At 41.8% G+C, this 22,738-nt stretch overlaps 1 protein-coding gene across 1 annotated transcript in view; it reads left to right on the top strand.

Moving 5' to 3' along the window:
- Positions 1 to 22,738, top strand: part of LOC111980804 (neurexin-2-like) — a 655,826-nt gene that overhangs the window by 135,716 nt on the left and 497,372 nt on the right. Inside the window, exon 12 of the mRNA XM_070449631.1 lies at positions 14,541 to 14,714. Coding sequence (XP_070305732.1) covers positions 14,541 to 14,714 — 174 coding nt within the window. The remainder of the gene's footprint in view (positions 1 to 14,540; positions 14,715 to 22,738) is intronic.

Below are 22,738 nucleotides of genomic sequence, written 5' to 3'. Positions count from 1 at the left end.
GGTCAAAAGGGGAGGTGTGTGTCTCTTTGTTAACAACAGCTGTTGTGCAATCTCTAATACTAAGGAAGTTTAAAGGTTTTKCTGGCCTGAGTTAGAATCGATAAACTGTAGACCAGGGGTCTCCAACAGGTCGATAGCTACCAGTAGCTCACAGCCCACCTACGAGCAGCTCTCCAATCTATTCTGAAAGTACAGTACATGCAATTTTTGTTCCCTCACAAGTTGTCTAAAACATAAATCTCCTGTCTACTATCAAATCAAAGTCACATTAACATTAAACCCACCCCTTGTTAGCCACTATTTTCTTAAAGAGCCAAACGTAACACTATTTGCAAATTAATATTCAGAAAAATATTTCCCGTCTGTCTTTTTGGTGCGCACGTTTGTCTATCAGTCCGTATGTAGAAGTTAGCTAATGTAAACCTGCGTCCTGAGGGTAGAAAAACCTTCTCCAAAAACCCTCTCAATTAAATGTTAACTGCAAAGTAGGGTTACCTGACATAACTATATCATGCATATTTGTATCAACTCGGAGGCCGTTGTTCTGCAAACCCCGCCAGGACATGTTCTGCAGAAGTAGGCCTAACAGCAGAAACATTGCCAGACCGACATAACCTTTGTCTTCCTAGATGAGCAATTAAATATAAAACACATCTCTTGCACACCAAGGACCCGGGGAAGAGATGCAGGGTAGTGGAGAAGAGAAGAATGTGCCTCTTTGAATACTATAAAAAAAAAGGAAAAGGTTTGGGGACCCTTGCTCTAGACTACCAAGAGAGTTTTAAATCTATATTTTTCGTAGCTGTCTATTTACCACTAAAAAATGATGCTGGCACTGAGACTGCACTCGATGAGCTGTACAGGGCCATAAGCAAACAAGAAAATTCTCATCTTGAGGCGCCGCTTCTAGTGCCTGGTGATTTTAATGCAGGGGAACTGAAATGAGTTTAACCTCATTCCTACCTGTGCAACTAGAGGTGAAAACACTCTGGATCACCTTTGCTACTCCAGACCATACCTCCACACACACAGAGATGCATAAAGGCTCTCCCTCGCCCTCCATTTGGCAAATCTGACCATAACTCTATCCTCCAGATTCCTGCTTACGAGCAAAAAACTCCAACAGGAAGTATCAGTCCACCCAATATGGAAGTGGTCCGATGAAGCTGATGCTAAGCTACGCTAGCACAGACTCGCATATGTGCCGGGATTCATCCAATATCATTGAGGAGTCTACCACATCAGTCACCGGCTTCATTAACAAGTGCATCGACGATGGCGTCCACACGTTGACCGTACATACAGTAGGTGCCGAGGCTATATGACTGCGCAATCAACAATATCATTTAGTAGACATCACTTGCTTATATTCAGTCAACAAATATATCTTAAGAATATCATTATATCATATCATCATCAATATAATCATCATCATCAATATAATTGAACACTTTAGTTTCTCTTAGATTAAAAACCTTAGTGTAACAACAGTTTTAGTAAGTGATATGCTACAGTCCAGCTACAGCTGTCAGTCTTATTTCGGGTGTGCGTGCAGGACAGAGGAATAGCAATTCTTACACATTTTTTCTAAATTTAATCACCTTCTTCATCCTCATCATTCAGTTAATTGAAATTCAATTTTGAAGTTGTGCACAATTATCAGTTTCTGTTTGGTTTATGTTGCCCATTCATTGTCAGGTAGAGACACATTAGGCCTTGGGACTCAAAAGCATAATCAGTGCTCTAACCCCCGCTTACACTGGTCTGGAGCAATGAAGTAGTGACGCAGGGTACCGTAMTAAACCACAAATTACCTCTAAATCCCGCAGCATAATCTCAAAACTTTTAGTTGAGGAACCACTGTACATATCCCAACCAGAGGCCAGGCATTATAGACAACATCCGCACTGAGCTAAAGGCACTTTCAAGGAGCGGGACACTAATCTGGATGCTTATAAGAAATCTCACCACGACCTCCAATGAGCCATCATACAGGCAAAAAACGTCAATACAGGACTAAAATCGAATCCTGCCACGTTGGCTCTGACACTCATCGAATGTGGCAGGGCTTGCAAACTATAACGGATTACAAAGGGAAACTCAGACGCGAGCTGCCCACTGACACAAGCCTACCAGACAAGCTAAATGCTTTCTATGCTCGCTTCGGGGCAAGCAGTACTGAACCATGCATGAGAGCACCAGCTCTTCTGGACGACTGTGTGATCATGGTCTCCGTAGCCGATGTGAGTAAGACCTTTAAACAGGTTAACAAACGGATTACCAGAACGCGTACTCAGGGCATGCTACCAGTTGGACTGACCAGTTGGCAAGTGTTTTCATTGACAGACTCTGTAATACCTATATGTTTCAAGCAGACCACTATTTTCCCTGTTCCCAAAAATGCCAAAGTAACCTGTCTAAATGACGATCTCCCCATAGTACTCACATCTGTAGCCATGAAATGGTTAAAAAGGCTGGTCATGGCTCAGATCAACACCATCATCCCAGAAATCCTGACCCATTCCAATTTGCGTACCGCCCCAATAGATTCACAGATTACACAATCTCTATTGCACTCCACACTGCCCTCTCCCACCTGGACAAGAGGAACACCTATGTGAGAATGCTGCTAATTTACTACAGACTACAGCTCAGCTTTCAACACCATAGTGCCCTCCAACTCATAATTAAGCTAAGAACCCTGGCACTGAACACCTTCCTCTGCAAGTGGATCCTGGACTTCCTGACCCCCCCCCCTCCAACACCATCAATACGTTTGCTGACGACACAACGGTGGAAGGCCTGATCACCGACGACGATGAGACAGCCTACAGGGAAGAGGTCAGAGAACTGGCACCATGGTGCCAGGTCAACAACCTCTCCCTCAACGTCAGCAAGACAAAGGAGCTGATCGGGACTACAGGAAATGGAGGGCCGAGCACGTCCCTCATTCACATCGACAGGGCTATAGTGGAGCGGGTCGAAAGTTTCCTCTGTACCCACATCACTAAGAATCTATCATGGTCCATGCACACCAACACAGTGGTGAAGAGGGCGTCTTCCCCTTCAGGTGGCTGACAACATTTGGCATGGGTCCTCAGATASTAAAAACGTTTTACAGCTGCAGAGCATCTTGACTGGCTGTATCATCGCTTGGTATGGCATCTGCTTGGCATCCGAACCGCAAGGTGCTACAGACGGTCATGTGTATGGCCCAGTACATCCCTGCCATTCAGGACCTCTACACCAGGTGGTGTCAGAGGAAGGCCCAACATTTTTTAAAGACTCCAGTCACTCAAGTCACCCAAGATTGTTCTATCTGCTACCGCACGGCAAGTGGTACCGATGCACCAACCTGACACCAACAGGACCCTGAACAGCTTCTACCATCAAGCCAAAAGCCTGTTAAATAGTTAGTCTGGGTAGCTATTTGGTTAACTATTTTACTATCTACATTGACCCTTTTTGCACAAACTTTTTTCTAAATCATAACATACACTGCTGCTACTGTTTATTATATATCCTGTTGCCTAGTCACTTTATTCCTAGTTATATGTACAGTACCAGTCAAAATTTTGGACACACCTACTCATTCAAGGGTTTTTCTATATTTTTACTATTTTCTGCAATGTAAAATAGTAGTGAAGACATCAAAACTATGAAATAACACATATGGTATCAYGTAGTAACCAAAAAAGTGTTAAACAAATTAAAATATATTTTATATTTGACATTCTTCAAAGTAGTGCTTGATGGTTTTTGTGACTGCACTTGAAGAAACTTTCAAAGTTCTTGAAATTTTCCRTATTGACTGACCTTCATTTCTTAAAGTAATGATGGACTGTCGTTTCTCTTTGCTTATTTGAGCTGTTCCTGCCATAATATGTACTTGGYATTTTACCAAATAGGGCTGTCTTCTGTATACCACCCCTACCTTGTCAAAACACAACAGAGTGGCTCAAACGCATTAAGAAGGAAAGAAAATCCACAAATATGTGAGTATGCCAAACTGTTATCAAGGCAAAGGGTGGCTACTTTGAATCTAAAAATAYACAAMATATTCTGATTTGTTTAACACTTTTTTGGTTACTACATGATTCCATATGTGTTATTTCATAGTTTTGAAGTCTTCGCTATTATTCTACAAYGTAGAAGATAGTACAAATAAAGAAAAACAAACTTTTGACTGGTACTGTACATATCTACCTCAATTACCTCGTACCCCTGCGCATCGACTCGGTACTGGTACCCTGTGCATATAGACAAGTTATCGTTACTCAATGTGTATTTATTATTACCTTTATTATTAGGTGTTTTACTTTTCTATTATTTCTCTATTTTCCTTGTCTCTTCGTTGTTGGGAAGGGCCTGTAAGTACGCATTTCACTGTTAAACCTGTTCTTTACGAATACAAGTTGATATGAGCCCAGATGCATCCCAAATGGCATTCTACTCCCTCTATAGTGCACTATGGGCCCTGGTCAAAWGTAGCGCACTATACATGAAATAGGGTGCCATTTKGGACTCAGACCTTGCGCACTAGAACATTCATCACTGTCTGGGCTGAGGAGATTCACAAAAACACTGACCACCATTCTGTTACCTTCTCTAACTATTGAAGAACAATACAGCATAGAACATTCTCACTGTGTCTCACAGATTACCCCAAATTGAGTACATATTTTTGTTTTAATGTCACATGCACAAGTTAGGTGAAATGGATTTCTGGCAAACTTAAAACACAACAATGCAATAATCAACAGCAATGTATTACTAGACGAAAACACACAAGAAATATGATTAAGAAATATGAACTAAACAATAAAGTAAGTAAGCATTGTGGAGTAAGTGTTTGTGTGTGTGTTGGATTGACACTGTGTGTGAGTGTGTARGGCCCTGTGAGTGTATATAGAGAAAATTGAAATAAATGTCAATAAAGATACAAGGTTAACTCAGATATACCTTGTAGCTATTTTGTTAGCTCTTTTGTTAGCTATTTTGTTAGCTATTTTGTTAGCTATTTATCAGTCGTATTGCTTGGGGATAGAAGCTGTTCGTGAGCCTGTTGGTGTCTGACTTGATGCACCGGTACCTCTTGCCGTGCGGCAGCAGAGAAAATAGTCTATGGCTTGGTTCGTTGTAGTCTTGAACAATTTTCCGGGCCTTCTGTTCACACAGCTTGGTATAGAGCAGTGGAGGCTGCTGAGGGGAGGACGGCTCATAATAATGACTGGAACGGAATATATGGAATGGCATCAAACCATGTTCCACTCATTCCTCTCCAGCAATTCCCACGTGCCTGTCCTCCCCAATTAAGGTGCCACCAACCTCCTGTGATATAGAAGTCCTGGATGGCAGGGAGCTCAGGCCCAGTGATGTACTGGACCATCCGCACAACCCTCTGTACCACCATGCGATCGAGGGCGGTGCTATTGCCATACCAAGCAGTGATGCAGCCAGTCAATATGCTCTCATCGGTACCGCTGTTGAACCTTTTGAGGATTTGAGGGCCCGTGCCAAACTTTTTCAACCTCCTGAGGGGGAAGAGGGGCTGTCGCCCTTTCTTCACGACTCTGCGTGTGTGTTTGGACCATTTCAAGTCTTTAGTGATTTGGACACGAGGAACTTGAAGCTGTCTACCTGCTCCATGTGGACGTGGGTCTAGGGTGTCTGGGATAGTGGAGTTAATATGTGCCATAACCAGTCTCTCAAAGCATTTCATGATTACAGAAGTGAGTGCTACTGGGTGGTAATCATTGTGGCATGAAGCCTTAGAGTTCTTAGGAACAGGAATGATTGTAGTCATCTTAAAACATGTGGGGATTACAGCCTGGGACAAGGAGATGTTGAACCCTTCCGTGAATATGCCTGCTCTGAGAACATGCTCTGGAATACGGTCGGGGCCCGCAGCCTTGTGGGTGTTGACCTGATTAAAGACCATTCTCACGGCGGCCTCGGAGAGCGAGATCACCCAGTCCTCTGGGCTGGTGACGGCCCCCTGGGTCGATGGTGTTGTTGTCAAAGCGTGCATACAAATGCATTGAGTTAGTCTGGTGGAGAGGAGTCGTTGGGCAGATCACGGCTGGTTCTTCCTTTGAAATCCGTAATGAATCCGCCCCTGCCACATGCGGCTGTCATTGGAGGCTGTGTAATAGGACTCCACCTTGTTCCTTTATTGTCCCTTTGCTTGTTTGATGACTCTGCGGAGGTCATAGTCCCTTCTTGTACTTGTTCCTGTCGTTGGCCGTAGCATCAAGGTTGTCTACGATAGCTCTGTGTGCGGTAGCCCTGTTCTTTAGTTTAGCGCCAACCTCTGTGTTAATCCAGAGCTTTCGTTTGGGGAAGCAGCAAACCCTCACCGTGAGTACAACGTCGCCGTCGGTACAATGTCTGCATTTTCTAATGAAGCCGGGGATGGAGGAGGTTAGCTCGTCAATGTTATCGGCTGTCTCGAAACATATTCCAATCAGCGCTAATAAAGCAGTCCTGTATTATAACCTCTGATTCTGGTGACCATTTCTCAACAGAGCAAATTGCGGGTACTTCCTGTTTCAGCTTCTGCTTGTACAGAATCATAATCTGATTAGCCGGATGGCAGGCGAGGGAGGGTCTTGTATGCTTGCTTGTGGGTAGAATAGCAGTGGTCTATGACTTTATCGCCCCTAGTGGCGTTGGAGAGGTGTTGATGGAAGTTGGACATCACTTGGCTTAGTGACGCAAAAATTTAAATTGCCGGCAACCAGAAAGGCAGCTTCTGGTTGTAGGTTTTCCTGCTTGTTTATAGCCTTGTACAGTTCATTAACTTCTTATGGATCCCTTCGCGTGCCAATCCCTTTAGCAGGATCGATTTGACAACACCCAGTGAAATTGCTGCGCGCCAAATTCAAAAAACAGAAATGCTAATAATAAGAATTCATAAAGCATACAAGTGTTATACATCGGTTTAAAGATTAACTTCTTGTTAATCCAGTCGCAGTGTCAGATTTCAAGAAGGCTTTATGGCGAAAGCAGACCATGCGATTATCTGAGGACAGCGCCCAGCATGCCAACACATGAAAATCAGATTTCAACCAGGCAGGTGCTGCACAAAAGTCAGAAATAACAATATAATTCATGCCTTACCTTTGAAGATGTTCTTCTGTTGGCACTCCAAAATGTCCCATAAACATCACAAATTGTATTTTTGTTCGATAAATTGCTTCTTTATGTCCCCCAAATGTCAATAATCGCTAAAATTTAAGACGGGAAATACTGTGCTAAATACTGGACGAAAACAACGTGAAGCACGTTCCAGGTCGCGCGCACCAAAACAGTTTTAGAAACTTCAGAGTTTTTTTCTATCCAAATCTACTAATACTATGCATATCCTAGCTTCTGGGCCTGAGTAGCAGGCAGTTTACCTTGGGCACGCTTTTCATCCGGACGTGAAAATACTGCCCCCTAGCCCAAAGAGGTTTTAAGCTCAAGCTTGTTATTTTTATTGTCCTGAGGTGGAATGTATACAGCAGTCTCGATAACAGCTGAAAACTAGAAGGGTCAGCATTTGACCGTCAGATATTCCAAGACGTGTGAACAGTGGGTCAACACTTCAAACGCTCTGGAATTAGCACACCGGTTGGTGTTGCTGAAGAGGCAACCCCCCCCTCCGATTTCCCCGACTCCACTGTCCTGTCTGCCCACTTGAATGGAGAATCCATTGAGTTGGATAACCGTGGGGGGTGTCTTGTCCGAGAGCTATGTTTCTGAAAAGCAACACATTTTGCTGTTCCGAGAGTCCCATTGGTAGCAAATCCGCAATCGGAGGTCCTCCATCTTATTATCAAATGGCCAGTAGAATGGAGGGATGAGGTGGTCGGTTTTCCCTTCACCTTAATCTCACCAGGATCCCCCCTCTCTGACCTCTGTAACGCCGCCGTTTCCTCTTGTGTAGCCTGAAAATTGGATCGGAATTACACAGAGCCCAGGGCAGATGAGTCGAAGTTGAAAGTAGATGCCCTAATTGGGGTAAGTAACTGCCGATCTGATGTTCAAAAGTTATTTTACTATCGCTCGCGAAGGGATACAGAGAGGGAGAGAGGGGGAAGAGAAAGAGAGRGATCACTAATTACCACAGACCAATTACCAATCCAATGAAGGGACTAAGGGAGGAACGCAGCTGGAACGGGACCCACAATACCCCACACAGGTCTACTGGAACTTAGCCAAGGGACAAATAATGTGTTTGTGTGTCCTAGTGTGTGTGTTTGTTTGTGCTCAATCTTGCAAAACAAGACAAAAACAGCTATTTGGCATATTTGCTACACTTAATGGGTATTTTTTCTCAATGGAATGCATTATAGCCAGCCCACTGACTCGTCAAAATGCTAACTGCTAACTTTTATACAACTGCATTGTGTGCACTTTTTAGAGTACCTCCAGCAATAAAAGCTCATATTTGAGAAGTGATTTTGCTTCTGTTAAAATCTGAGGGCATCATTCAGTTCTACAGCTAATGAATCTACAGTATTGATTCAAATGCCTTACAGCCTTGACTGCGGCATATTAAGTGTCAAACACACATTAGTTTTAGGAAGAAGACTGTGAACCATCATTTACTTATTCAATTACTCTGACAGTTCTTTCACCTACTGGGCTTATTTCTTCTCTCATGCCAAAGATTCATATTTGGGGCACTTTTATGAATGTACTCTCCAGAGTTTTGCTGAATGTATACACACAAAGGCTGCCTGTGGCACTGCATTCTGTTTGCAAGGATTGCCCTTTTAGCCAGTGGTTCCCTGGGAAATAAAGACCACAATAAATGTTTCATTTCAATGGGACTTCCTGGTTTAGATAAAGGCTGATGATAAGAAATGCCAGGAGCTAAATAGAGTTGTTTATTCTTATTGCACTTGCATCAAAGGAGTGTTGATGCACAGATGTTTCATCATTTAGTTTGGCAGTCACATCAAAGCTCTCTAGCACAGAATAATGATACATTTAAATGGAAAAAAATGATTGTACAAAAAGTTGATCAATAAATAAAGTTCTGGAATGAATACAATGGTTATTACTTTACGTAGTACAATTAAATACAGTAAACTTTAATAATACCAATCTTCAATAACTGTCGATCTCTGGCTTGTCCATAAAAAGCCCTCACCTCTCCAAAGACAGTGTTGTGTGAATTTAAGAGCTCACAAAGCAATATGGACATGAACACAGCTCTGTGTCTGCATCAAACATCAATCCCAATCTATACCCTATTCTCTCATCCCCTATAACTCTCTGCCATGAATCAATTATGGAGACATGTTACACTTTATTCCATAACCGTGAGCATTCTGTCAAGGTGGATGGAACTCGTTCCCAGGAGTATACCACTAACAGCTGGTTCGAAATTTCACTCCTCTGTTCCAATACATTATGATAACCAGTGTTTACTGGCAGACTACCTGAACAAACAGCTGTTGGGACGTGACAGTCCTGTCTGCTCCAATAGCAAGTGCGGCTGCMAGCATGTGAACTTCTCAAGTCTCAAAACTGGATAGACACGAGACAGAGAGAGAGAAATCATTTAGTAATGTGCTGGAAAATCATTGTTTTATCATCACATGTGAGCGGGTAATGCCTCACCCCACCTGGCGGGGTGGTGTTATTCGGCCTCTGAAGTTTTCTGAGCAAAAATGATTTCCATTGTTGGACATAAGACTGTAAAAACACAAGGAAATCAGCTCCAAGCGATTTGAATTTTGGAAATCTGCTCCCAAATATTTGCGTAACTTCAACCCTTCTTCCAAAATGTTTGATTATGTATAATATCTGTCGGTCATCTAGCAGTAGGAATGTGCTGAAAAATGTCAGCATGTTAAATAAATATGAGCAAACATCTGCTGTGTTAGGCGTTTTGCTACCCAAAACCATTTTTTTTTGTTATCACATGCAAGCGTGTAGAGCAGGTTACCCAACTGGCAGGGTGGTTTATTTGGCCCCCAAAGTTCTCTGAGCAAAAAAATGATATTCATATCTATATATATTACACTGAGTATACCAAACAAGACAAACATATTTTGCCCTCAGAACAGCTTCAATGCGTCAGGTCATGTACTCTAGGTGTTGATAGCGTTCCACAGGGATGCTGGCCCATGTTGACTCCAATGCTTCCCACTRTTGTGTCAAGTTGGCTGGATGTCGTTTGGGTGGTGGACCATTCTTGATACACACGGGAAACTGTTGAGAGTGAAAAACCCAGCAGTGTTGCAGTACTTGACACAAACTGGTGATCCTGGCACCTACTACCATACCCCGTTCAAAGGCACTTAAATCCGTTGTCTTGCCCATTCACCCTCTGAATGGCACACATACACAATCCATGTCTCAATTGTCTCAAGGATTACAAATCCTTCTTTAACCTGTCTCCTCCCCTTTATCTACACTGATTGAAGTGGATTTAMCAAGTTACATCAATAGATTGTTGGACATAAAAAACACCAGGAAAGAGATTTTAAGTTGGGAAATCTGTTCCGGAGTATTCTCATGTTTAGCCTAAAAGAGAGTCACTATCATATACACTTGATGGTATACAAATATAAGCAAGGTTTGAAATGATTMAGTTTTAGTAAAATATTAAGTATGTTTGGACTTCTTGTGGTCAATTTGCAGTATACAAATTATTTGTATTTACAGTGCCTTCAGAAAGTATTCACACCGTAAACTTTTTCCACATTTGGTTGTGTTACAGACTGAATTGAAAATGTATTAAATAGAGATTTTGTTGTAACTGGTCTACGCACAATACCCCATAATGTCTAAGTGGAATAATGTTTTTCGAAATATGTACAAATTAATACAATTTGAAAAGCTCAAATATCTTGCGTCAATTAGTATTCAACCCGTTTGTTATGGTATGCCTAAATGAGTTACAGAGTAAAAACGTGCTTAACAAGTCACGTAATACGTTTTATGGACTCCCGCTGTGTGCAATAATAGTGTTTAACATGATTTCGAATTAATACCTCATCTCTGTACCCCACAAATACAATTATCTGTGAGGTCCCTCAGTTGAGCAGTGAATTTCAATTACAGATTCAACCACAAAAACCAGGGAGGTTTTCCATAGCCATGCAAAGAAGGGCACCTATTTGGTAACTGGGTAAAATATAAAAAAGCAGACATTGAATATCTCTTTGASCATGGTRAAGTTTTTAAAATAAATTTTTACTTCACCTTTATTTAACCAGGTAGGCCAGTTGAGAACAAGTTCTCATTTACAACTGCAACATGGCCAAGATAAAGCAAAGCAGTGCGACAAAAACAACAACACAGTTACACATAAACAAACGTACAGTCAATAACACAATAAAAAAATCTATGTACGGTGTGTGCAAATGTAGAAGAGTAGGGAGGTAAGGCAATAAATAGGCCATAGAGGCAAAAATAATTAYAATTGAGCATTAACACTGGAGTGATAGATGTGCAGATGATGATGTGCAAGTAGAGATACTGTGATGCAAAAAAGCAAGAGGATAAATAACAATATGGGGATGAGGTAGTTGGGTGTGCTTTTTACAGATTGGCTGTGTACAGGTACAGTGATTGGTAAGCTGCTCTGACAGCTGATGCTTAAAGTTAAAGAAGGAGATATAAGACTCCAGCTTCAGTGATTTTTGCAATTCGTTCCAGTCATTGGCAGCAGAGAACTGGAAGGAAAGGTGGCCAAAGGAAGTGTTGGCTTTGGGGATGACCAGTGCAATATACCTGCTGGAGCGAGTGCTACAGGTGGGTGTTGCTATGGTGACCAGTGAGCTGATATAAGGCGGGGCTTTACCTAGCAAAGACTTATGGATGACCTGGAGCCAGTGGATTTGGCGACGAATATGTAGTGAGGGCCAGCCAACAAGATCATACTGGTCGCAGTGGTGGGTAGTATATGGGGCTTTGGTGACAAAACGGATGGCACTGTGATAGACTACATCCAGTTTGTTGTGTAGAGTGTTGGAGGCTATTTTGTAAATGACATCGCCGAAGTCAAGGATCGGTAGGATAGTCAGTTTTACGAGGGTATGTTTGGCAGCATGTTATTAAATACAAGTCATTAAATACACTTTAGATGGTGTATCAATACACTGAGTCACTACAAAGATACAGGCGTCCTTCCTAACTCATTTGCCAGAGAGAAAGGAAACTGCTCAGAGATTTCACAATAAAGCCAATGTTGACATTTAACAGTCACAGAGTTTAATGGCTGTGATAGGAGAATATTGAGGATGGATCAACAGCATTGTAGTTACTCCACAACACTAACCTAATTGACAGAATGAAAAGAGGGAAACCTGTACAGAATATAAATATTCCAAAAAGTGYATCCTGTTTGCAAAAAGGAAATTACTGAGTACCACTCTCCCTATTTTCAAGCATAGTGGTGGCTGCATCATGTTATGGGTACGCTTGTAATCGTGAAGGACTGGGGAGTTTTTCACAATAAAAAATAAACAKAATGAAGCTAAGCACATGCAAAATCCTAGAGGTAAACCTGGTTCAGTCTGCTTTCCACCAGGAACCACTTACTAGGGAGATTAATTCACCTTTCAGCAGGACAATARCCTAAAACACAAGGACAAATATACACTGGAGTTGCTTACAAAGAAGACAGTGAATGTTCCTTAGTGGCCAAGTTACAGTTTTGACTTAAATCTACTTTAAAATCTATGGAAGACCTGAAAATGGTTGTCGAACAGTGGTCAACAACCAATTTGACAGAGCTTGAAGAATTATTTTAATAATAATGGGCAAWTGTTGCACAATCCAGGTGTGAAGGTCTTAGAGCCTGACCCAGAAAGATGCTTCTACAAAGCATGGACTCAGGGGTGTGAATACTTTTGTAAATTAGATATTTCTGTATTTCATTTTCAATACATTTGCAAAAAAAAAAAAAAGTTTCACCTTGTCATTATGGAGTATTGTGTGTAGATTGGTGAGAAAAAAATATATTTAATCCATTTTGAATTGAGGCTGTAACACAACAAAATGTGGAATAAGTCAAGGGAAATGAAAACTTTCTTCCGGCGCTGTATGTTTCAGCCCCCCTACCATCCGCGCAAGAAGAAATTGTGTTCAAAAGTGTTTTGCAGTTGTCCCCATTGGGAGGACCCTTTGAAGAACCCTTTTTGGGTTCCATGTAGAACCCTCTGTGTAAWGGGGTCTTAATGGAACACAAAAGGGTTCTACCTGGAACAAAAAGGGGTTCTTCAAAGGRTTTGAAGAATCCTTTTCGGTTCTAGATAGCACCTTTTTCTCGTAGGTGGGAAGTGATTYGGCGTGCGCTGCTCTCCTTCAACCTGATTGTTGTCAGTGAAATATTAGACTACAACACCAAAGACAGAAAATAAATAATATGGTAGGGTGGTTAGGAAAATAGTGTTCAATTCTAATTATGGCTGAAGCATAAATGGTTTATTCTAATTAGTTGGTATTTCAGTTAGGCAGAAGCCCAGGTTTAAATTCAGTCACCAAAAACAGTGTGAATTTCACCTTCATGAGGATGTCTTTATGTGCTGACTCTGATGCATTGCTACCAGACTACACGTTTTCCTTACCTTCAGAGCAGGATTCACATTCTATTTGAAAAATTGAGCCAACAACAACATTGTTGAGATTTACATGATGTTTTTCATTGTGGTTTCTACACAGTCAATTAGGCTTTAAATGCCCATTACATTTCTTCAGTTCTATAGTCAATTATAAACTGGGTGGTTCAAGTCCTGAATGCTGATTGGCTGACAGCTGTGGTATATCAGACTGGGTAATTACTTTGGCTACCAGTTTATAATAGCAATAAGGCACCTCGGGGGTTTGTGGCGTATGGCCAATATACCACGGCTAAGGTCTGTTCTTATGCACAACGCATTGCGGAGTGCCTGGACACAGCCCTTAGCCGTGGTATATTGTCCATATACCACTCCCCCTCGTGCCTTATTGCTTAAGTATAGCCTACCTTTTCAGCCAGCTGCCAGCACATGAAACACTCAAGAATCAGATGCAATAACATGACCGTTTTTACAAGTGCAAACTCTCTCTGAGTTTTATTATTGGGCTGATCATTTCTTCCTTCAGGCCAGTAACATTCACCTGTAAAATTACCCTGAATCTTGAACTTGACTTGTGATGGAAGACCACACATACAGTAAGACTTGTGATGGAAGACCACACATACAGTAAGACTTGTGATGGAAGACCACACATACAGTAAGACTTGTGATGGAAGACCACACATACAGTAAGACTTGTGATGGAAGACCACACATACAGTAAGACTTGTGATGGAAGACCACACATACAGTAAGACTTGTGATGGAAGACCACACATACAGTAAGACTTGTGATGGAAGACCACATACACTAAGACTTGTGATGGAAGACCACACATACAGTAAGACTTGCCATGTAATATACAGTTCTTGTCATCATCCTGAGAAATCTCACCCTGGAGATTCTGCAATGCAAGTGTGAATTAATGCTGGACAGCTTTTTTAATATTGCTGATTGGTTGTTGTCCACTCCAGGGGAGCTGTACATCGGTGGCGTGGGGAAGAGCATGTACAACAGTCTGCCCAAGCTGATCGCGTCCCGGGACGGGTACCAGGGCTGCCTGGCCTCAGTGGACCTCAACGGGAAACTACCAGACCTGATCGCGGACGCCCTCCACAGGATGGGCCAGGTGGAGCGAGGCTGCGACGGTGAGTTGATGCTCGCACACAGAGGTGTCATAGGGTGCACAAGGGCACATACCCCCCCTCAGACTTGTCCTATTTCTTTTTTACATTTCTGATGTTATATTCATTATTAAACTTAATTTTGAAGCCCACATTTTTATCAGATTTGTTTATAAAAAGATCTGTCAGCTGTATTATTCCTAGTAAGTGGTTCCTTCCTGTAACACGGAGCAAAGATATACAGTTGGTCAGATTCCACAGCCACAAAGTCAAAATTGTCAGGAGTCGCAGAACTAATGTTTGTAAATGAAAATGAGCTATGTAGCCTAATGATTCCTTCCTGATGAATAAATAACATTAAAATGTTTTGCTGTTTCTCTGTAATACTAGCCACCTAACAATTGTATGACGTTGGCTTTAGCTAGCCAGCTAGAGAGGTTCCCAATCTCTCGACCTCTTTACTAGCTACCAAGCCATTTCCAGCGTATTAATCACGTTAGAGTAGCTTGTCTTACTATCTTAGCTGGCATGCCTGCTGGCAAGGTTGGTAGACTTTAGAAAAGCAAACAAGAACTTAATGTACTGAATAAGACTCACATTCCTTTCAATCTTTTACCAATATTTTAGCAGAGAAGCATTTTAGTTTCTTTATAAAAAGAACCACCAGTCAGGAAGATACAGACAGATCAAGAGGTTTGCTTAGATATGTAGAAAAATACTTGGTGTTAATGTAATCTTGCACTTTGTGATAATATCATGATATTTGTGTATACATTTTGATGCCATGATATGTGCCTGTATTGATGATGTGCGCTACGATCCCATGTACCGTGTTGTAATGTGGATGTAATATTCTCGGTGTGTTAGTGCAGTATATTCAGAATGACACTCGCATTAAAATGACAAATGAACAGATAAGGAGGTATGCTTAGATAACCTACGCAGAAAAATAGACATATTTGTTTTTACATCGAATTACGCATGATGATTATGGCTCTAGATTGCAGGTGTTTGAAAAAGTCAAAATTCTCCGACCTCCATCCCCACGTTTTTTACTAGGTATCCCCCTTTCCCTTTCCTTTTATACCTCTGCTAAGATAATAGGTGCATGAATTCCTTTACACACACACACACACACACACACACACACACACACCACACACCACACACACACACACACACACACACACACACACACACACACACACACACACACACACTTGGCTTTCACCCAGGCAGCCTCATCAGTCTTTAACATCCCATCTGTTCTCTTCCCAGTCTTATCATATACAAGAGCTTCTGAAGTTGGACTCCTGCAGTAACTCATAGCTCCTTCTTCGGCAGTAATAGCCAGAATATACAGTTAGACCCCACCCTAAGACTCAGTGCCCAGAGCATTCTTTACAGTCTCCTCTCCACTGTATATCCAGTCTATTGCACCATAAAACCTACGGGAGGTATCTCTGCCTCTAATGTTATTGTCGGTAGCTAATCTTAACCACCCTGCAGCGCTCACTGTAGCATAGACTTATCAATCCTCCATTTGGAAGGGACTCAGCTTTTTGACAGTGGGATGCTGGACTGGGTGACGTCACCAGTGTTTTGGCGGCTCTCTGGCGGCTAGTTAATTGTGTTTGTGACGCCTGCAGGCTGTAACGGCAGCAGTGTTCATACTGTCTGTGGCGTGTGGCGTCAAGAGAGCGCCACTGATTTCCCAGAGGTCCCGACACCGCTTGGTGTCTAAATGCGAACACAGCCACCTCTGCCAGCCAGCCTGGCTTATTACCTGCCTAAAGTTATACGGTGCAATTACGTCCTTCTTAACAGAGATCTAAAACTGCATTAGGCTTTCACATCTACTCCCCTGAACTCTCAAATGGCTGGTAGTGAGAGGTAATCAGTGATTGAAAAGTACCTAATTGTCATACTTGAGTAAAAGTAGATACCTTAATAGAAAATGATTCAAGTAAAAGTGAAAGTTACCCAGTAAAATACAACTTGAGTAAAAATCGAAAAGTATTTGTTTTAAATACAGTATACTTAAGTATCCAAAGTAAATGTAATTGCTAAAATATAGTTAAGTATCAAAAGTTAAAGTATAAATAATTTCAAAATCCTTAAATTAAACAAACCAGACGGCACAATTTTCTTGTTTTTTTAATAGACGGATAGCCAGGGACACACTCCAACACTCAGACATTATTTACCAACAAATAATTTGTGTTTAGTGATTCCAGCAGATCCGAGGCAGTAGGGATGACCAGGGATGTTTCCTTAATAAGTATGTGAATTGGACCATGTTCCTGTCCTGCTAAGCATTCAAAATGTAACAAATAGTTTTGGGTGTCAGGGACAATGTATGGAGTCAAAAGTACATTATTTGCTTTAGGAATGTAGCGAAGTTAAAGTAAACGTTTTCAAAAATTCAAATTGTAAAATAAAGTACAGATATCCTAAAAGTAGTGCTTAAAAATATTTTTACGAAAGTACTTTTCACCACTGGAGGTAACGGTATGTTCCATAGCATCATCAACTACTCTTCTAACGGAAGCACGCCCAGAGCCTGGTATTAAAAATCTATAGAAAGTTGAAATCTAACAGAAGCCAATGAAAATTACTACTCATAGTGTAGCCTTGTGGCAGACTGGGTTGTTCTTCTGTTGTCATGGCAAACATCTAGGGCTATGGCATGACAATAAGACAACAAATTACATAGGAGTTGGCAAAAGCACACACAGATCCCCAACTGGACTATACTGTATGTCATGCACATTCTAACAGTAGTCAGCCCCTCTGAGCTGTATGTCGGCAGGGGCAACTTGCTCTCCTGTAGCTGCCTGACTCCAATGATCCCTTCCTACAACAGCGGGAGCAGAGAATGACTGTCCACTCTGTGTTCCTAACTATGCTGAGTTGCTGACTCACGTCTGGGATTTGGGAGGCAGACAGAGGTGGAAGAGATGGAGGGCAAGAGGAAGGGAGGGAGGAGGGAGGAAGGGAGAGAGAAGGGAGGGGGGAGAAATGGAGAGGCACGGAGACAGAGGGAAACGGAAAGAGACAGGGAGACGGAGAGAGGGAAGGGAAGGGAGGGAGGGAGAGAGAGAGAGGGAGAGAAGGGGAGAGAGAAAGTGGAAGTGGAAGAAGGGGGAGTTGGAGGTACCTAGATGTGTCATTCTCTCTCCAGCTGTTAGCTCCAGGTACAGTAGTCATGTCAGTGTTAATGTAGGTTACACAACAATATTGTTAGTGCCCTAGCAGATAATATGCTGCTCAGTCATCCAGCTCCTTTAATAAGACAGAGCTACAGCTTTTAACAGAAGGGGGTACACTACATGACCAAAAGTATGTGGAACGTCAAACATCTCATTCCAAAATCATGGGCATTACTATGGAGTTGGCCCCTTCTTTGCTGCTATAACAGCCTCCACTCTTCTGGGAAGGCTTTCTACTAGATGTTGGAACATTGCTRCGGGGACTTGCTTCCATTCAGCCACAAGAGCATTAGTGAGGTTGGGCACTTATGTTGGGTAATTAGGCCTAGCTCGCAGTCGGCGTTCCAATTCATCCCTAAGGTGTTCGAAGGGGTTGAGGCCAGTCAAGTTCTTCGACACCGATCTCGACAAACCATGCTTTTTGCATGGGGGCGTTGTCATGTTGAAACAGGAAAGGGCCTTCCCCAAACTGTTGTCACAATGTTGGAAGCACAGAATTGTCTAGAATGTCATTGTATGTTTTAGCGCTGAGATTTCCCTTCACTGAAACTAAGGGGCCTTACAGTTGGCAGTATGTATTGGGGCAGGTAACGTTCTCCTGGCATCAGCCAAACTCAGATTCATCTGTCGGACTGCCAGATGGTAAAGCGGGATCACTCCAGAGAACGCATTTCCACTGCTCCAGAGTCCAATGGCGGCAAGCTTTACACCTCTCCAGCCGACGCTTAGCATTGAATGATGATTTTAGGCTTGTGTGCGGCTGCTCGGCAATGGAAACACATTTCATGAAGCTACCGACCAACAGTTCCTGTGCTGACCTTCCAGAGGCAGTTTGGAACGTGGTAGTGAGTGTTGCAAACGAGGACAGGCGAATTTTAGCACTAGGCGGTCCCGTTCTGTGAGCTTGTGTGGCCTACCACTTTGCGTCTGAGCCGTTGTTTCTCCTAAACATTTCCATTTCAAAATAACAGCCCTTACAGTTGACCGGGGCAGCTCTAGCAGGGCAGATATTTGACGAACTGACTTGTTGGAAAGGTAACATCCTATGACGGTGCCACGTTTAAAGTCACTGAGCTCTTCAGTGAGGCTTTTCTACTGCCAATGTTTGTCTATAGAGGTTGCATGGCTGTGTGCTCAATGTTATATACCTGTCAGCAACGGGTGTGGCTGAAATAGTCTAATCCATGAATTTGAAGGGTGTCCAGAAACATTTGTCCATACAGTGCATTCAGAAAGTATTCAGACCCCTTGACTTTTTCCACATTTGTTACATTCCAGCCTTATTAAAAAATGTATTAAATAAAAAATGTTCCTCATCCATTTACACAGGACACCCCATAATGACAACGCTAAAACAGGTTATCGCAGGAATACCTTATTTACATAAGTACTCAGACCATTTGCTATGAGACTCGAATTTGAGCTCAGGGTCATCTGGTTTCCATTGATCATCATTGAGATGTTTCTACAACCTGATTGGAGTCCACCTGTGATAAATTAAATTGATTGGACATGATTTGGAAAGGCACACACCTGTCTATATAAGGTCCCACAGTTGGCAGTGCATGTCAGAGCAAAAACCAATCCATGAGGTTGAAGAAATGGTCCATAGACCTCCAAGAAAGGATTGTGTCGAGGCACAGATCTGGGGAAGGGTACCAAAAAAATTCTGCAGCATTGAAGGTCCCCAAGAACACAGTGGGCTGCATCCTTATTCAATGGAAGACGTTTGGAACCACCAAGACTTTTCCTAGAGCTGGCTGCCCGGACTGCTTGAACATCTCTGGAGAGACCAGAAAATAGCTGTGCTGCGACGCTCCCCATCCAACCTGACAGAGCTTGAGAGGATCTGCAGAGAAGAATGGGAGATTCTCCCCAAATACCGGTGTGCCAAACTTGTAGCTTCATACCCAAAAAGACTGGAGGCTGTAATCGCTGACGAAGGTGCTTCAAGAAAGTACTGAGTAAAGTGTCTGAATACTTATTTAAATGTGATATTTCAGTTGTTTTTATKTCATACATTTGCAAAAAAATCGAAGAAACCGTTTTTGCTTTGTCGTTATGGGTTATTGTGTGTAGATTGATGAGGGGAAAAAACCATTTAATCAATTTTATAATAAGACTGTAAAGTAACTAAATGTGGAAAAAGTCAAGAGGTCTGAATATTTTCCGAATGCACTGTATAGTGTATTTGAATGACACGTTTACAAATGCTCACACCAAATACAAGGCATCTCAATGACAAGTTTACAAATCTACTGCTCACACCAAATACAAGGCATCTCAATGACAAGTTTACAACTTCTTACTCAAAAGGTTGTAAACTAAATTCTAAACTATACACCATGGTTGTTGTTGTTGCAGCAGCTGATCAATAGTGTGTAACACTGTGATAATATTGTGATTGACTTCAATAATAATTATAGCAACATGTTTAATTAGAGACTCTAGGGTTAAGATCTGATTGATGGAGTAATCACAGCAGTGGGCAATTAAAACATGAAGTGATAAAATGACGAAATCTCATTTAAACTGGCCATTTTGGAATAACATTGAGAAAATGACTGGCGCTCTTATGAATTTCAAAGTTTTGGTTTAATTGGTCTGCTCTTAAGTGTCACGATCGTGTGGAGGAGAGACGGACCAAAACGCAGCATTTGGAAAATAAGCCATCTTCTTTATTTATAACGACGAAGAAGAAAACGAAACACTTACACAAACTATACAAAACAACAAACGATCGTGAAGCTAAATAACGTAGTGCACACACACACAGGCTACAAACGTTCAACATAGACAATTACCCACAAACATCTAAAGCCTATGGCTACCTTAAATATGGCTCCCAATCAGAGACAACAATAACCAGCTGTCTCTGATTGAGAACCAAATCAGGCAACCATAGACTTTCCTAAACACCTACACTCAACCATAGACAATACTAGACACATACACTCCACACAAACCCATACACTAAAACCAACACCCCCTTTACCATAATAAACACCCAAAACACAAACATACCCCATGTCACACCCTGACCTAACTAAAATAATAAAGAAAACAAAGAATACTAAGGCCAGGGCGTGACATTAAGACGTGTAAATAGTAACATGTTTTGTTTATCTTTCTGAAATAAATTACTGTGCATGCTTTGTAAGTGTATTTGACTAATTGATTTTATAATAAGTTCGTTCTCCCTAAATTGTCTGTCACTTTTCTGTCCAAAATATCAAGCTTTATTTGAATTGATCATCTTAAATAACTTATTTTTAGAGCAATGGCCAGTGAACAAAAAAACCTATAATCTAAGTCAGGTTTATGATTTAATTAAAAACATATTTACCTGTTGAATAATAAATTAAGCTTTCATTACTTGTTTTTTTAATCACATACCAAATGCAAGTGACATGGAAGGTCTAGCTGTTAATTATCCAGCTATGGTTTTCTATGGGTCATTGGTAATCAGAAGCATCAGCAGGTATTAATGGGTTTAATAACAGAGGCGCAGTTGTTTTGAATACCTCCTGGCTAACATTCAATTCACTTATCACTCTAATGTGCTCGGAACTCCGCTGAGAAATTACAATAGTTGCTTTTTCTAATTGGAGAATTTTAATGAGCACAGCCATCCATGTCATTGTTAAGTTAGTCCCCTTTCTCTTTCAACTCGGTTCGACCCAAACCTTCCCCACTCTTTCAACATTAAAATCAACTAATATGACTCCCAGTTAAATGACTGCCTGGAATTCAGGTTTAAACCCAGAATAAATATTAAATTCAGTTTAAGACTTTTTGACCAACGTTGATTAAATCAGTATGGACCAAATAACCCGTGTTATGGATATGATTACAGTTAGTCCCCTATATTCCCATATTGACAAAAACAGGTCTTTACGTAATTACATTTGACATTTTAGTAGCAGACGCTCTTCTCCAGAGTGACATACATGACATGTATTGAACCTGTTCCCCTTGAGTACCCTACAGAGGATTACAGTTTGCCCACATTGACAAAAACCAGTATAGATGTATATATTGACACCATCAAATCAAATCAAGTGTATTTGTCACATGCGCCGAATACAACAGGTAACATTTCACCTTACAGTGAAATGCTTACTTACAGGCTTTAACCAACAGTGCAATTTTTTATTTAAAAAAAGATATTAGATGAACAATAGATAAGTAAACAAATAAAAACAGCAGTAAAAAAAAATAACAGTACCGAGGCTATAAAAGTAGCGAGGCTATATACAGGCACCGGTTAGTCRGGCTGATTGAGGTAGTATGTACAGTACATGTAGGTATGGTTAAAGTGACTATGCGTATATGATAAACAGAGAGAAGTAGTAGTGTAAAAAAGAGGCTGGCGGGTGATGGGTGGTGGGTGGCGGGACACAATGCAGATAGTCCGGGTAGCCAATGTGCGGGGGCACCGGTTAGTCGGGCTAGTTGAGGTAGTATGTACATGAATGTATAGTTAAAGTGACTATGCATATATGATAAACAGAGTAGCGGCAGCGTAAAAGAGGGGTTGGGGGGGCACACAATGCAAATAGTCCAGGTAGCCATTTGATTACCTGTTCGGAGTCTTATGGCTTGGGGGTAAAAACTGTTGAGAAGCCTTTTGGTCCTAGACTTGGCGCTCCGGTACCACTTGCCATGCGGTAGTAGAGAGAACAGTCTATGACTGGGGTGGCTGGGGACTTGGACAATTTTTAGGGCCTTCCTCTGACACCGCCTGGTGTAGAGGTCCTGGATGGCAGGCAGCTTAGCCTCAGTGATGTACTGGGCCATACGCACTACCCTCTGTAGTGCCTTGCGGTCAGAGGC

This window comes from Salvelinus sp. IW2-2015, linkage group LG3 (genome assembly GCF_002910315.2).
Source record: "Salvelinus sp. IW2-2015 linkage group LG3, ASM291031v2, whole genome shotgun sequence".
NCBI classification, from domain to species: domain Eukaryota; kingdom Metazoa; phylum Chordata; class Actinopteri; order Salmoniformes; family Salmonidae; genus Salvelinus; species Salvelinus sp. IW2-2015.
This window is presented reverse-complemented; position numbering and strand designations above follow the sequence as displayed.